Source organism: Tyto alba, unplaced genomic scaffold (genome assembly GCF_018691265.1).
Source record: "Tyto alba isolate M040663 unplaced genomic scaffold, T.alba_DEE_v4.0 Super-Scaffold_23, whole genome shotgun sequence".
Classification (NCBI taxonomy): Eukaryota; Metazoa; Chordata; class Aves; order Strigiformes; family Tytonidae; genus Tyto; species Tyto alba.
This window is the reverse complement of record NW_024881297.1, coordinates 10,273,328-10,291,041: the sequence shown is the minus strand read 5'-3', so window position 1 is coordinate 10,291,041 and position 17,714 is coordinate 10,273,328. Positions and strand designations below refer to the sequence as shown.

At 39.1% G+C, this 17,714-nt stretch overlaps 1 protein-coding gene across 4 annotated transcripts in view; it reads right to left on the bottom strand.

Annotated features, from left to right (window-relative positions):
* The window catches only part of ZNF827 (zinc finger protein 827), a 111,377-nt gene that overhangs the window by 22,934 nt on the left and 70,729 nt on the right, over positions 1-17,714 (bottom strand). For all 4 annotated transcript variants that reach the window (XR_006165662.1, XR_006165663.1, XM_042796709.1 and 1 more), the window contains 3 exons: positions 17,039-17,287; positions 16,276-16,333; positions 11,632-11,735 (listed from right to left, as the gene is read on the bottom strand). Coding sequence is in view for 2 of the 4 variants with exons in the window: in XM_042796709.1 (XP_042652643.1) it covers positions 11,632-11,735; positions 16,276-16,333; positions 17,039-17,287 (411 nt within the window). In the remaining 2 variants the exon portion in view is untranslated. The remainder of the gene's footprint in view (positions 1-11,631; positions 11,736-16,275; positions 16,334-17,038; positions 17,288-17,714) is intronic.

The following is a 17,714-nucleotide window of genomic DNA, read 5'->3' as shown; positions in this document are numbered from 1 at the left end:
CTCTTCCTGAGCTGACTGAATTTACACAAGAGAGTCAAAACTAGATGAAGGTAACTGCAAACACTCGACCAGATCCGCCTTTCCATGTTTCAGCAAGCTGCCGGGGAAAGGCACCACCCTTCACAGTACCTTGTTGCTGCTGTAAAAGAAAAAGTTCCACTGCTTTTACTGTAGATTCCTCAAGTGATAAGCAGTGAATCTGTCATCTCCTTGAAGCCCTTAACTCACTCTCTTTTAAGAGATTTACTTCTCTGCTTGCTCTCTCTCATCGCAAGCACAGGCATCTGCCTGCAAACCATCCTCTCCTTCCTCCTGCACTACTCTGGGTTGCATTTTCAGGGCACTAGTCAGCACCCCGGCTGCCCCAAACTCAACCAAAACATCCAGCAACTGGTAGGGCAAATTTGTACCTTGACTGAAATCATGCTCTAGAAGAAAAGAAAATAATGAACTTCTCAGCTTTACTTATATTATTTTTAAACAACGTTTTCTTTCTTGTTTTAGTTTAGGTTTTTGTTGTTGTTGGGTTTTGTTTCTGCTTTTTTAGTTATTTTTGTTTGTTTGTTTGCATGTTGTTTGGTTTTGGGTTTTGTTTTGGTTTTTTGTTTGTTTGTTTGTTTGTTTTAATATATATAGCTGTCCAAATTGCCTGATGCATTTTGCATTTAATTTACTCTTAGGCAGACTAATATTACAGAAGACAACCTTGTACAAGATAAGATAGGTGAGGACTGGAGAGTCCCAAGGTAACTCTAAAAAGAAATGTCAGGAATGATGTGTTCCAATTCCTTTGCAGAGCGAGAAAAGTAATTTTAAAACCTGTCTTTCTATTTCATGTTGAGCTTGTATTGGGAAAAGTTTCATATTCAGGAAACAGTCTAACTCAATAGTGATGTTCACTTCTACAAAAGATTCCGATATTAAGACAGACAAAAGAGGATATTAAACTATAGATGCGTTTGAATAAGATGCAGAGCCTGAAACACAGCATGCTGAGTACTTATAAGCGAAAAGCCTCATCTATCAAGTCTGTTTCAAGAGGTTATTTAATCGCCATTCTAGCTTTGCTACTGAATTTATATCACAGACTTCAGGCTGGAGGGACCTCAGGAGGCCATCTTGTCTCTCCCTCGACCAGAGGCACACCCGCCACTCACCAAACATATCCGTCAGCCCTGACAAGTGCTTGTCTAACTTATTTTTTAAAAAAGCCCCTGGTGACAGAGGTTCCATGGCCTCCTGTGACAGTTGTGCCAGTGCAAAAAAAACCCACTGCTAGAAAGTTTTACTTAGTGTTTAACTTAAATGTCCTCTGCCATCACTTAAGCCTGTTATTCCTTATTCTGATCACATGAACATATGCAAGATTTATCCTTTTTCACTCAAATTGTCATTTAACATATTTAAGAACCATTATGTCTCCCTCTCTTTTTTTCTCCAGACCAAATAAACAATAATTCTTCAACCCTTATGCACAGCTCGTGTTTTTGAAACCTCTGACCACCGCTGTCCTCCGCATTGTTCTCAGATTACAGAGCCCAAAACTGAATTCAGGGCTTCAGCTGTAGAGCAGAATTATTACCACATGTTCCTTACAGACAACATTCCCCACATCTCAGCCGGATGTTTGCCCTTTCTGCAATGCATACAATGTCAGCTCTACATACAGTCTCTGACCAAGACTGATGCCGATCCCTCCCTTAAATTGCACTGCCTGGACATTTATCCCTCCCCTTTCTTTGTGGCACTTATCATTCCCCCAGGCACAGAATTTTGTCCTCACTGAATTGGCTACTATTTTCCAGACTCTTTCTTCAATCCCTCAAGATAAGACTGAGCTCTCGTTCTGCCCTCTGACGTGCTTATGGCACCTCCATGCATAGCGTCAGCAGGACATTTAATAAACACTCTTTCTCTTCCATCATCCACAATATTAATAAAAGGACCGATTAATACCAGAGCAAGCACAGGCCCTCGCAGAACTGCACATGGTCCCTGGGGTTTGACAGCTATGCTTAACCTCTTAAGCATAGCTGTGCCTACTCTTGTTTTCCCTGCTTACTGTGAGCCTGTTGTGGGCGGCAGCACCAAAAGCCTCACTCAATTCAAGAGGTCAAGTTTCTTTAAGGAGCTGGCAACAACTGTCATTAGGCTTCTTTCCATATAAATCTCCAAGTTGGTTACAGTTGTCCTTCCTGAAGCCAACTGCTGTCATTTTGCTGTTTTCTCTTATTCCTTTCCCAAAAATCACATTCTCGCTCTTCATGGTCGTTCTTTCCCAAGTTGCCTTCTGTCACCTGCATCAAAACACATGTCCCAAGAACTTGCCAGACAGCTTTCTGTTGTCTTGAATTCACTTGCCAGCAGAAGACAAGGTAGGCAAAATCCCACATTTCTCAGTCTGTACTTTGGATGTACGTAGCTGCTCAGGAAGCCCTCAAATTCGACCTCCACTTGTGTTACATATTTATTTAAACCTACTGATAGTGACAATTATTTTACTTTTTAAAAAATCACTTGCTGTTGAATAACTATTAGAAACTCAGAAAACATATCAAAAAAAATGATAAGAGGTGACAAAATCTGCCCTGTTTGAAAGGGTAAAAAAGCCAATTGGTAAGTTCTTTTTTCCATGTGGAATGAAACAGTTAGCTTTGGCCATTTGGATTTGATGTTGGTGATATTTCTTAACAGCTTTTTGTTTGCTGGGTTTAATGAATGGGATCTAGTTTGATTTTATTCTGAATGAAACCAGAAGGTACTTGTTCTGAGTGACATTACTTTGTTCTTCTGTCCTTTACTATGAGGTTGATCCTGCTTTAAGAGGAACGAACATAAAAGGGAAATGAAATAAAAATAAATATTTTTGACTGTATGAGAAGATTGTACAGTATTAGAGGGAAATTAAAAAGTTACCCTGTAAAAAGGCAGCCCGTAATACAACAAGGATCACAAATAGATCTAGATAGATGTCAAGTACCTTTTCAAGACGGCCATTAGACATGGACCTGAATGTGTATCTTTCTGTTTGTCTATTTTAATTAGCACATTTCATCTTGAAGGTCCTGTAAATAATTGTCAAAATAATTAGTGCACTGACTTCACATGGAAAAGAAGTGAACTCTGTATGCACATAACAATTCATGCAAAGTCCTGCTATTTAGCATCTTCTTGTATTGACAGAGAGACTCGCCAGTTCATCAGGAGTTTCATGTGTGCCTCAGAGGATCTGATCACATTCCCCTTAGTTGCTGTGCAAATGGCCAATAAATAGGGATCATTGAGAAAAACTAAAACATGTACAACTATGCACATGCTGCACATTTCACTTGTCCTACTTTAGCCAAAGAACGCACCGTGCATGTTTGAGCAAGAGACGATTTGCTGATTTGAAATAGTCTGTTCTGCATAACAATATTTTCAGTTACGAAAGGGACTTGCTAGTTTTGAAGACTGTGTGGCTGCTCAGGACACAGTCGTTATTACTGTACCACAGATCTGCAACACACATGCACTAGATGCAAACCTGTTTGGCAGCAGACCCAGAAAAAGCTGCAAGGAGAATGTAATGCTGTAATGGGTTGCAGCCGCATTGGTTATGATCCTATTAAATGAACCAGAAATTCGGAACCCTCTGCTCGATGACTGTAGTGCAAAGCGGTTGTCAAGGCAGCTGGGTGCACAGCGAAAGCAGGCTGCACCCGGGCAGACGATCATGGGAATCTGAAGACAGGATGCAATGGATAAAAAACATCCTAGAGCCAGAACCACTGTCACACAGTTTAGCACTGAATTATGTCGAACAAATTCTGCAAAATCTGTCTTGCTTTGGAGAACTATGCCAAGCACAGCCTATTTGAAGTCCAACTATCTCACCTTCCTCGAATCACTTTCCACAACTTGCCAGCTATCTGTCTCTTGCTATCAGACTTCAGAGAGCAACCATGATGGCTGACAGTCCCTAGCCTTCTAGAAAGTGCAAAAACAGAGTGTACACCAGTCCATGTGTACCCAAAAGTCACTCTTTTTGTGTGCAGAACGAAAGCAAAATGCATGTTGGAGATAAGGAACTAAAATCAGTTACTCAAATCAATCTGCCACCCTGTCACAAAAATTGTCCTACCATCTATGAAGCTGTCATACAGGTTGGATTTGTCAGAGGGATCTCTCCAGTATTCTTTTTCATGCATCCACATGGATTTTTACACATACAGATGCACACGTATGCATACACATACACAAAAAGAAGAGTATCTGGTTGAATCTTCCTCCAGACGGGTACTAAAAGAGGAATAAAGTTAAATGGGTGCTTCTGAAGACTGAGGGAACCAGACTTTGCAAGGCTTAGTGAGTACCCACCATTGTGTTCTGCAGGCAGTGGTGACAGCAGCGTGGCACCTGCTTCCAGCACCGCTTTCAATGAGCACGTTTCACAGAAATACTGAGATAGAAATGAACAACGGGCCCAAGTGCCTGATGGAGCATGCCTTGCGTAGTGAATTAAGTGCCACTCTACACTTTTCCACCCTGCTGGGAAGCCAACAGGGGTCAGGCACTCTCATCATCAAGAAACTGAAGGGGATATCTAACGTCCTGGGTGGGCAGAGCTCATAACTCAGAACAAAACTGAAAGCAAATAAAATGACCATAAGCACTAATAATGGGATAAAGCGGGGGGGGGAAATGCACCATATAAGCCAGTTTGTGTGCATGTGCACTCCCTGTGCAATTATATGGGCAATAAAAGTTGCTGTTCCATCGCAGGGACAGAAACCACTGCCAGGATTTTGAAATATTCTTTTTAGACTTTCAAAGAAGTCTGAAGTCCTGCAAATATGATTAATGGATTGAAGCATCTGTCATACAAAGAGAGCCTGAGAGAGCTAGGACTGTTTAGGCTGGAGAAGAGAAGGTTTGGTGGGATCTTTCCAATCTGTATAAATACCTGATGTGGGGGGAATAAGAAGCTGAAGCCAGGTTCTTCTCAGCGATGCCCAGTGGAGCAGAGGCAAGGGCACAAATTAAAACACATGAAAATCCATTTCAATGTAAGAAAACACTATTTTTTTTTTTACTGTGAGCATGGTCAACCGCTGGCACGGGTTGCCCAGAGAGTCTCCATCCCTGGAGTTATTCAATACCTGATGGGACCCAGTCTTGAGCAACAAGCTGACTCTGCTCTGAGGCAGGAGTTGGAACTAGACTTCTTACCTCAACCATAGTGTGATTCTCTCAGAAATAATAATCCACAGGTTCTGGTGTCCTGAATGAATTAGAAATCAATTTTTTGTAATTGTACTGTTAATCCCTAGCTTTCTTTTATAAATTCGAGCATTTAGGACTGTGATGAAAGCCTTCCTAAAGTAAATGGAGGGTTACCAACAATATGAAGTTAGCATAGTTTTGGCAGATGTAGGCAAACAACAACCACCACCACCATAAGAAGGTATGAATTGTTCTAATTAACTCCATGGGTACGTAGCTGGGAAGCTATACAAGGGCAATTTAAATGCCAATATTTCATCAGATCACTCGAGCAGAAATCCTCAGAGTTTTTGCCTTTCACAGTCCCCTAAGGCCTAAGGACATTTTCCAGGGTGACAGAAGTGCCAACAGTCCCCTACACAGAAATCAAACCCTCAAGGTGTCCCTTCATTTCTGCAGTTAAGTTACAGCGGTCTCAGGGATAATGTAAGATAAGTTAAAAGTAGAAAGTCTGGAAGAAGGCTAAAAGAGACTAAGAAGGAAAACTGTCACCAGCAACTTGCAAAGAAATGGAAACGAAAGTTGAATTCACTCTAACCTCATATTCAATTTATTAAAGTCCCAACTTTCTTAATTAATCTAGTGATGACCCAAAATTCAGAGCCGGTTGCTGTAGATTGTTGCAGAAGTTTAGTTTGCTGCAGAGCACAGGAGACCAGAATCAAGCACAAATACTGTCGGAAAATAGTATATATGAATGAGCACGTCTGCAGGTTGGACCAAAAGAGCTCTTGCTGTCTACTTTCTAGATGCTTTAAGCCACACAAAATTACAACATCAAGAGGTATAGTGACCTTAAAATGTCCTTAAAAAGGGATTAGGAAGGAAGACACATGCAAAATACTTCATATTAAAGAATGTGGTATCTGTGCAACATGAACAGCTTGATGATTTATCACGTTCAAGTTAAAACTCTAAACCCTCAGGAGGTATTTTTCAGCTACAGTCACAGAATAAAGTAAACAAGATTAAGTGTGGTCACAGCCGCGTCAATCTCACACAAGTGCTGAAATTTCACATGGCTAAAAGATACAGCCTTGCCTTTACACTGCTCACATCTCAACATTCCCACAAACTACTAGAATAAAAGGAGATTAGTTCACTACATCCTCTGATCTGGCTTACAATGTGGCCACACAAATGTTAGCCCTGCTGTGTTGGAGAATGTGCAAAGATGAGGCCCAGGGAGCAGGCAGGTTTTCCCCTTTAAGTATATTAAAGTTACATGGAACTACTGCTTTAGAGAAAAGAAGGAGAGTGTGAGTATGAAGAGTATCAGGGGAAATGTGTACATCTCCTGAATAGTCCTCTAGTTCCAAACCTACAGTAATCTTTGTTACACATACTACCTTAGTTCAATAAACATAAATGTGAGATAATGCCACTAATCACATCTTCAATAAAAATACAACTGACAGTACCAAAATCCAAAGCTTTTGCACTATATTTCCAATTTTCTACTGAGCTAGGTATCATGCTACTGATTCAATATTGGCTTCTGGACCTTTCTGAAGAAGCAGTATGGCCTATCTTTCATCTTAGTGTGGAGACACAGTAACAGAAGAGGCTCTGATGCATTTTGAAAAAGGTACTTGAGGACAGAAGCTTTATTGGCTTTATTTCATTGATATAACACCGGTAAATTTAGCTCTGGCACCAATGGACAAAATTAAAAAAGTCAGAGTTATTCATGGACTATAACTCTTCAAAACCTACATCTTCCAGTACCCAAAGTCTATTTTAGCCATGTGAAATTCACAATCAAAATTACAGCTCTGCAAGAAGTAGCAATTTTTTCAGAGATGGATTTTTTTTTTGTTTGTTTTTAATCCTCTACAGATGAAATTGTTTCAATATTTGGCACTGTCAATGCAAATGAAGGAAAATACCAGGTCCTGGGTGAATAGGAGATAAAATAATTAAATATTACTATACTACACACAGATATACATGGAGAAAAAATGCTCCCGAAAACCCATGGCTGGAGTCTTTGCCTACATTAATGAACTGACCAGAAAAGGAATAATGAATATCACTCATCTGGATTTCATGAAGGCAGGTTTGATTTACAGAATGAGTCAGTGAGATAGTGGAAAACTATTAAAACACATTAAAGATTGGGTAAGGGTCAGGAACACCAGCATAAGATCAAGTTTTTAATTTATCTAGCGATCTGGACTGAACTATATAGTCTGACATAAAACTAAACTGTATTCTGTCAGAAGAGTCTTATAAAACAGAAGATTAAAATGCCCTTTTAAAGCGACTGTTTGAAATGAAAATTTTAATTTCTTCTCTCTACCTTTTGCTAGGCCAAAAAAGGTCATTTTGCTATTCTTATAGGGGAAAGCTGAAATTATTGAATTGTTTTGGATATGACTTTGTGTTAGATATGACTTTGATACTATGGTAATTGTTGAGCAACGTGCGTTTGACTGATGTGGACATCCATATATTTTATTTTATCTCAATTTTTGAGTAAAAATTAGCTTATTTGGACAGTAATAGTAATACAGGAAAGTGTAGTGTAACTACAACTAACTCTGGTTATTAACTTACAAAATACCTTAAAAATTAGGGAATTAATTCCCCAAATCTGTCCAGTACTTTTGAATTACATACTATACAAAACTACTTTATTCCCTTCTCAGAATATTAAGAATTCACCACAGATTATCAAGGAGTTACCATGACTTCTGCAGGGCTCTCTTTCTGACAGCTGTTGGAGATTTTATTGTAATTTCCTTGGGTACCAGACTTAAAAGCTGCTGCATGAGAATCACTTCTCCTGGCAAGAGAATCTTGATCAGAAGAACTGCAAGATTCTTCCTGATCACAAGAATTCTGATCAGGATTACTTCACCTTTATTTCAGGCCAAATCCATCTCTATATTGTTATTTAGGTTTTGGTTTTGTTTTGTTTTGTTTTGTTTTTTTCCAGTAAAGGCCATGATCAGTGCATTGCTCTCACACATCTTTTAATACGTGTCTCCTAATTATTTCATACTCCTTGGGGGATCTTACATACTCAATGCCCTAACAAAGAGTGTTCTTCCTCTTAAATATCTGATCTTGCAATTTTCTTATAAACTGGCTAAAAAGACAAAAGAAGTGGTTTGTGCAGAGGAGGCCACTACACTGAAGTCTCAAGAACTGAACTTTGGACCAACTGTACTTAAAAATCCTCTTTAATAGCTTCAACACAAAAAAAACACCCAGCATTGCACTAATGAAAGCAGTATCATCAATATGCAGAAAGTTCAGAGCATTAAAGAAATAATCCTGAGAGCTAGAGTAACAAGCGTAACAATTCAAATTACAAGGTCATATGTCTAGAAAGTAGGAACAAGAATTTCTGTTGCATGCTGAAATCATCAGCTGAAATTGTAAGGAAAAGAAAAACATGTTACTATTTGATTATCAAATGATCTGAGAGTCATCAGCATGTTGCAGCTACAAAAGCTGTGATTAATCAGCAGAGACATTTCCAATATAAATATAGAAGATTGCTTGACACTAAAAAAGTCATTGATAAGACCTTCTGTAAAATAGCATATATAGCACTGACTATTCATATTTGCAGAAATCAATTTCCCTAAGGAGAGGCAAAAAAAGGCTATGATGTCGGTCAGGAAATGGAAACCCTATCATAATAAAAGAGACTAAAAGACATGGGCTGGCTTACTTTTCCAAACTGAAGGCAGGATTAGGAGGATGTAAGATGGCACATCAGATGGTGAACATCACAAGGGAGAGGAATTATCAATGCTGAAGGACAGTGTTGGTGAAACAACAAAATTACAACTTGCTGTGAATAAATTCAGGCTGAAAAGAATGGTCCCAGTCCTTCAAAGGGGTGAGCTTCTGAAACAATGTTCTCATAAAAATAATAAGGATGACAGATTTAAAATGGATCTTGATAAGGAATGAGATTACATAATGTTGTTACCTATTATAGAAAAGAATTGAATTTGACACATGAGATGTCTTACTATCCTGTGTTCCTGTCACTTTTCCCAATTCCTCTACAGCTAGAGTGCCAAGAAGTCTGCAGACAGAAAGTTGGCAGGAGTCTGGGGATACAACCGCCCATATTGGTGCTCTCTGGGAAAGAAGCACTATGTACATGGGGTTCCACCAAGGCCACCCAGACCAGCTGGCAGCGAAGGCTTCCTCATGCCACGCTGCCTGCCTGAGTGAAGCCTGGTCAGACAGCCAGCACAGAGCAGCGTTTTTGGATAGGGGCACTGCTTAATGAACACTCTTGGCTGTTATCAGTTGATCTCTATGGATTTTAGCTGATGACTTGGAGATGGCACTGGACTGGGAATTTCCTGTATTTTTCTTACGCTGTTCTTCTCTACTTCATACTATCCTGTTTCAGGGATGAAGAAACCCAAACCAAATCTCAAGCGAAGGCATGCATACCATTTACCCATGAGACACCACATACACATTTCCACAGCATTTTCTGTTACATCCTGTTGGCCTTCACAACAGTCTGTTACCCTTCCTTTATGCTACTCTCTGCAGGGATAAAGTTTCTTCTGAGCTATCCATAGCACTACATAGACTATTTCTTCTTGCAAGGCTGAAATTAGTAGGAAATCTACCTATGGGTATTCTGCTGTTCTTTTACATTAATATCACATTCGTAATTGATTAAAAATTTAAGTCACATTCCTGGTGCTACTGTGAAGTTGCACTTTGGGTCCAAGAATTTATTATGAAGCTGAGAAAAATCAACATATTTGGAATGATAGGGTTGTTACAAAAATAAAAATGAAGCAGAAACTGGCATTTGTTATTTTCAGTATACATGCTGCTGTTACATATCAGAGTCTTATAATCACAGAGCAGTATGTATTATAAGACACAGACCTATCAAGGTAATACTTACATTCCATAAGGCAGAATATGGGGCAGCATAAACATACAAAACCCAGTTCCTCAGAAGCCGTTCTAACACTCCAGGATGTCCTAACCAACTAGAGACTTTACATCTTTTAAGCAGGAAATTAAACATGTCACCAAAGCCCATCCACAGTTCTAGTGGCCTCACTTATAATGAAGTCTTACAGAGAATTAAAATTCTTATACATCCAGCTTGGTATGATGTAAGAGTATTGCTGCTAGAGGCCGTGTCCTCTGAGGTATCGAGCACTGCCTGAGGACTCTAAGAGTTCTCATCTTTCATCTGGGTATATGAATATTCCATGTTATGCCAAGGTCAAAAGCCAGGATTGACGTGCTATCCTGGTTTACATTTTAATACTTAAAAGCACCACACCTGATCTGGTTCTCCTCAACCCAAGTTACAAAATCCACATCTTCCTTGCAAAAGTGCAGCTGAGGCTAGCCTGAAGACACTCGTCCTTAGGCTACAAATTTTCTTTTTCTTCCTGCTATGCATATTTACCCTTAGATAACATCTAGCTCTTAACCTCATCTGCCACTTCACAAGCTGTCAAATGACTATTCAAGCATAAAAAAAATGAAGGGTCTGTTACGTTGTAAATTAAGTGACAGTCTATAGCTGAAAATTAGCAGTAATGTGCCCAAAACTTTATTGATTGCTAAGAAAAGGTGAATAACCCCCCCTACGGCTGGCTGTGTAATTACTGACCTTTAGAACCCAAAAGCTATTAATTTAAGAACTGATAGCAGTGAACTAGCAAACGAGTTATTTTGTAACAGGACAGTAAAGGCACATACCAAGTTTTTGCATGTGTTCAGTGCCACCTTGGATAGCACTGTTACATGCCTATATTTTCCATTTTAATGCAAAATATAACTCAAGCTACATCTGGACATAAAATGCCTGTCAACTAGTTCAGAAGACCAGTGAGAATGTACCCACAGATACTGAGGCTTTTCTGTATGTTTTAAGAACTCCACATCCTTCCAAAAAGGTTTCTAAATTACTGTTAAAGGCAGGAAAATTGTATTGCCAGGCTCAGCCACTCGATAGATGTACTGAAAACATTTCATCTGCCCTCAGAGATGAAGATGGATATGGCCAGTAACAGGAGAATAGCAGGCAGTAATCCAACATCAGTAAAGTTCCTTTACATATGGGAGACACACACAAAAACCCCCCACCCCTGTTAATACTGCTGAGTTTAGTCTATTACAGACTCTTGTACAATTCACAGAAATAGCAGTTTAAAGACTACGAATATAAATGCTTCAGCAGTATTTACCGTTTTTCTTCTTAATAATAAGCACATATTGTGATGGAGAGAAAGTTTCCTTTTCACAAAGCAAACCAGACATTAAGAGTATTGTTCAGGTGGTGGAGTTTACAGTAAGAAAATTCTAAAAATATATATTAACTGGAAATAATGAGAGAAAAAGGTATCTAACCTGGTGCAGATGTCCTTCCATGAAGAGTAGTTTCATTAGGCAGGAGATCTTTTGAGTTGGAAGTGAACGGTGATTGTCTAAATGTGTCTTCAGAAAAGAAAGGGCTATAGGAAAAATATAAGATGTCTTTTTGTAAACAAAATAGCAGTTAATAGAAGTAAATATTATTTTTGATCCTAACATCTTAATATTATGACAAACACCATCTTGCTAAAAGCCTCATTTCATTTACAGAATTCATGCTGAAAGATATGTAGACCATGAGGCAAGGTGTGGAGAAAAGGCATGCTTTGGTAAAATTGCATCTCATAGTGAAAACTGAAGTCCTCCCAAAGGACTTTTAACTACATTCCAACATCTCAGATTTGCTATATCACAATACAGTACGGATCATTAAAATGAATGCTTCAAAAATGTGTATTCTAGTGTCCAAAAATTTATATTCTACTGTCATATCTGGAGAGGACTATAAGGAAATGTGAAAAATATTATTATTCAATAAATTGAGGTATATAGTATTTATTTTTAAAACAAAACCTCTTCAAATTCTAGGATAAGATGCTGAATAGACATGGCATTCCATGAATGAAATTAACTCAATGAATTTGATTTTTAAAGCAGAAAACAATTTATATAACTAAATGGTCATTTCCTAAAGAGTATTAAGTGCAAAAATTATCAGCTACTTGACTCCAAAAAGCATAGCATGCTTTGGTTTTAATTAACAGGCAGTAAGAAGTCAGTTTCAATGGTGAATTGGCATTTCTGTCAAAGTATTTTGTTTTCTGCTCAACTGAAGATTGTAACAGAAACAAGAATTCCTTGCCTACAGTACAGACAGACCTCAGTAAGAAGTGCATCCAAAAATTCAAAATGGAAAACGACAGTTTTTCTTGGAAAACTGTTTTCTAAAGCAGTGTATTCCATCTGTATGCAAACTATCAACATCTTCTAAGCAAAATCAGAATTACATTAAATTTGATCTCTCTTATATTGAGAATCCTTAACAGGTTGGTGTATAGTAGGTGTTTTAAAGGTGCAGGACGGGAGGCCAGCTCATTTCTGCAGCCTGTTCTTATTCAGTCATAAAACCCAAGAACCTTTTTGGGATAAAGAATGTAGTATGAGGTCTTATGAAGCAGTGCACAGCAGGTAGTCCAGACCCAGAAAGTATGTGCCAGCAATACCAACCAAGTTGACCCTATCAGTCTAGATTCCCAAGGTGTTGATCTAAAGAATTGCACTTACATAACTTTTCCCTCACGCAGTTGTTCTGCAGAGAGTGAACAAGGTGTTCTCCACTTAGTCACTTGTATTCTTAGTCAGATCTCTTCTGCCTTTGGGAAACTTGTTGATAATTAGTTAACTTGATCGTGTAATGCTTTAGGTAATTACATTATTTACTTTCTCATTAAGTTTTTTGGCTATTATTAATTTCGTCCTGTTCCATATGCAACAGTTAATGGGTTATTTTGGTATTTCTACAAAAGTTTGAACAGAACCACACACACTGTCAACATTAGGCTGTGCTGAAGGGTAAGGCATGAAGCTGCCCCAAACCTAAACAGTTCAGCCTATGCAGATAGCTGAACAATGCGTAATACTCCAGAAAACAAGTGATCAGAATAAAGCAAAACAGCTCCAGCCCACATGTGCAAAACTGAACTTTTTCCAAGGCTCACACTCCCACTCAAGGGTGACATAATACAAAACAGACTGACGCTGCATAAAAATATGGCATCATTTATCGCAACATTCCTCTCACTGGTTTAATAATGATTTGAAAGAAAAACATCAATAAAAAAAGTTTTATTACTGTTGTAACTCTTCAAAATCTTGTAATCCGCTCAGGTTTCCCCATGTTGGCCTTCCTGCTTGTGCCTTAGGATTCAGTCACTGGGACTGCTCATTGCTGGTTCTAAGAAAAATGGATGATGCAAAACTTATCTATTTTGGGCTAGGCCATATATCATGAGCAGGCTGCAGCTAAGGACTGCAACGTGTTGTGTCCCAAGGATTTCCTTCTCCACCATCGGCCTCCAGTGAATTACAGGGCCATCCCTGGATATCTTTTTTCTGCCTTCCTCTAGAACGGCAGCTGAGTCTCTTCAGTATTGGCCTTATTCTTTTTATTTCAGCAGATATGTCCTCCAATTCCCAGTGCAAAGTATGGAGGGAGGGGCTCCTCCTTCATAGTGTGAATCCACATAAATTGTTCTCAATCGCTGTGCAAAGTCCCTTCTGATGAAGATTAAGGTTTAGGATGATTTTTTTTTTCTGGCTGCACTTTTCCAGTTTTATAGCTACACAGTTCTCTAGATGAAAGAAACTTATCTTGGCATCTTACGCTGGAGTACTCGCTTCCAGATCATTTGCTTCTCCACTTTCTGTCTTCATATCACAGATGGCAGGCTCTACCATCTCAGTCAGCCATTGAACTGTGAGGAATCCTTGCCAGTGTCAGCTGCTTAAGCAAAATCATATGGAAGTATATGCTCACAAAGTGGAAGTACATGCTCACAAAGTTCAGGAATACTCACAGGAGCAATAGCAACAGACAGGCGACAGAAATGCTAATATGGAATAAGACAGCAAAAAGTCCTTGCCCATCTTGCCGGGCTTTGCAAGACTTTCACCAATGACACAGTTTAATCTCTCTGCTCCCCAACTACTCACAGGTGGACAAAACTGACCTCACCTTGGCTCTCTGCAGCTGACAGCAAACTTCACTGTGATGCAAATGCCCTTCTGTCATCACTCCAGATGTAGGTTGGTGAGCCAAACTGCAACACCACATGTTTTCTTAATGCAGTCTGAGTGCCTCTATCCTCCACTGGCTGCTCCATCACGTTCTATTTTTGAGAAGGCGTCATACCCTTACCAGTAAAGACTTCCAGCTGTTTGTTTGGTTTTGGGTGGGGTTTTTTTGGCAAGGTCTTTCAAGTCAATCTGTTTGAACTCACAGGATTTAGACTGACTCGCTTCCCCTTCAGAAGCTCTTCTCATTCATGTTTTCTGCTGTTGATAGATAGGTAAGGTAAGAAAAGCACCCAGGAGGAGGCACTTGGCATTTCATGCCCTGATGGGTAGCAGCCATTACCAGGGCTTCTCAGTAAAACTCAGTGCAAGTTTGACAACAGTTAACTGCGCTACCCTCTTAGAAGCTGGCAGTCAGAAGAAGGGGAAGTTATCTTTGAACTGCCCTCAACCTTTCCAGTTTGAATTATCTTTGATAGATCCAAAAGTAGCTCTGGATTCTCACACCAGTGCTGCCGGTAACATCACGAGACATTGAAATCTATTTTCAACTGACTATTTGTCACCTGCTCCCTGCAATGTACAGTGGATGGTTAATGAGTAGTTAGACAATATGTGCATTTATCTCCATACATGTCTCTCAGGCTTATGCTTTTTAAGCAGTCACAGGAAGGCTATGCAGGCTGCGTATCCCACATATTCCCAAACTAGCAAATATGGAAAACATTCACAGTAGCCAGAAGTTAAAAGCTCAATTTAATTATCTTTCAACCTGCAACATCAAAAAGTCCCTAATGTACACTTACTGAGCTGATCCGTTTATTAAAAACAAATTATTTATTTATTATAGTTACCATGAATGAATAGGATAGGCCTAGGAATTTAAGAACAACCTGGTTTAGACATCTTTTCTTCTGCAACTGAAGTGCTTTTCAATTTCTGTCTGGACAAAGTTGTCTTACTTAGCATGCACTGAACACGCTGGGAACTTCTGTAGAAGGGGCTGCAGAGGCACAGAAGGTCTTACTCTTAACTTTGAAGGAACTCTTTGTCACTTCAGTGTGCTCGGTCTCCAACCCATCCACGCTGATTAGGGAACTTTCAGGTGGGAAGTAAATGTACCCTTGCCAATCCCTGCCTACTCCTTACCGTGGGCTCCTAAGCTTTTAGCAATTCTAGGTACCACTTATTACATAAGATCTTTGAATTTTCCTATAGGGACACCTCACTTAGCTGCTCATGTGTATGCAAACAACTCGTGGGCTTGTTCCCAGCCACAATACTGTGAAGTGCATATTTCTTTAACAGCACATGCTATAATTGGATCATGGGTTTAATTCCTGGACAATTTCATTTATTTTATTCATGTGACCGTATTCTTTAGCAAATGATTCATTAGCATTGTCTTATGGTCTGACTTTTCAAAACTCATCTCTAGAAGGCATTGAGAAGATCAAAATGCTGATCTGAAATTTTATTAAAGAAATCCAAGTTTGACAGAAGACTGAATCAAAATCGCCTTTCCTTACGTTGGTCCATGTCTTGAAATCCAGTTGTCAGCCTGTTCTTCCCTCAAGCACTGCATGTACTATGCAGTTTCTTTTAAGTTTCAGTTTTTGTAGAAAAAATAATTCTTAAAATAATGTGTGAATACTTGATCAGAGGAGAACAGTCATTTTGGCCCAAAGGCCTTTTGTCTCATGAACTCTAAGCAATCAGATCTATAAGTGTAATTTTTCAGATATAGGTTACATTACTCATGAAAATATCTTACACTTGTAATATCAGGTCACATTTGCAAGAGACAAACACGTTTGAGTTCACAAGGCAAAATGAAGCAATGTCATTTACACTACAGCTTGGCAGATAACAATGGACTGTACTCACCTGGCTGTAGTTCGGATGGCATTATCTTTATTGTGGTTGTGCTCTTTGCTCACCTTTTCTGCAAAGGAACATACATGGTTATTTTGTGATTAGCATATATCATATTTTTCCTATCAGTTTTTATGCAGCAGACCTATTTTAAAGTTTTCTGATAACAGCACAATCCAGAGTAATTTAAGGTAAATGGTTACAGCATGATCAGAGAATGGGCATGACTTTATTTAAACTAACACCCAACAAATTTTTTCAGCTTCATATTTCAGTGCTAGTGCTCCATGCAAAGTGTGCAATACAAGCATACATTAAATGCAGTGCTCATATCATTGCCTTTATGTAATAGCTGAGGTTCACCTTCTTTGTCAAGAAAAATGGACAGCGCACCCCCAGGATCACTGCATGCTGCAGCCACTGGCCACTTATGCCAGTAACTGCCATCTATAGGTTCCCCTGTACTCCAAGGCCTGGATCAATCGGTTGTCACAAATTATTCAATTAGCTTTCAAAAATACAAGAGTTGAACTCTGGCTTTGCCAATTTAGTTCAAATATCGTGAACCTGACCTGACTCACAGTGCTCTAAAGCATATGCTAACTATGGGGGACATTTGGCAAGGCTTTTGCTTTCCAGATGTGAGGGTAGAAGGGCTCTGACTCCTATTATTTTTTCAGCCTCGGCAATCTCACGCTTTCATAGCACCTTAATGGTTATACACAATCTCTTTTGTTCTTTAAATTCAACTATTGACTATTTCCACTGCTTTTACCTGATAATTGGAAGAGCAGCTCAGATGCCATCTTCACAGATATATCTTGGCTGAATAGATTTCTTTCTGGGAGCACACGACCTTCTGGTGCCTTCTGTATGTGTTCACTAATGTCTCGCCCTAATAAAGTGCTGTAGCCAACATTTTGGCTGGGTTGGCCGGGTGACACTGAAGCCTGTGAATCATGAATGTCAACTTCCATTGGTTCTTCCTTTATTTTTACCATCTGGGTTTCCTTGTAACTCTCAGCTGCAAATATGTATTTAAAAAAATAAACAACCATCACAATTATTTAATTAGGCTATAATTTTTCAGAGTATTCAAAGCAGGAATAACAAATATAAAGTTATCATTTGTATACCGTACCACTGTAAATGGTAAGGGAAGCAAGCAGCTGACTGTTACAGTATTCTTCTGGGGGTTATAAATAGAAGTAATTTCTTGAAAATAATTTTTTGAACTAGAGAGCACAAAACAGTTGCGTATTTATAAATATTAGAGTTAAATCACTTTCTATGAATACTGGGTGATCACACATCAGTTAGTGAAGCTTTGTTTTTATTTATTAAATAAAGTTGCAACTACACACCAGCTCTCCAAAGGTGAGCACTGAAGACTTCTTACAAACTCTAAATTACCCTATCAGCAGAAGTACCAGCCTGTACAGTCAGAAGTA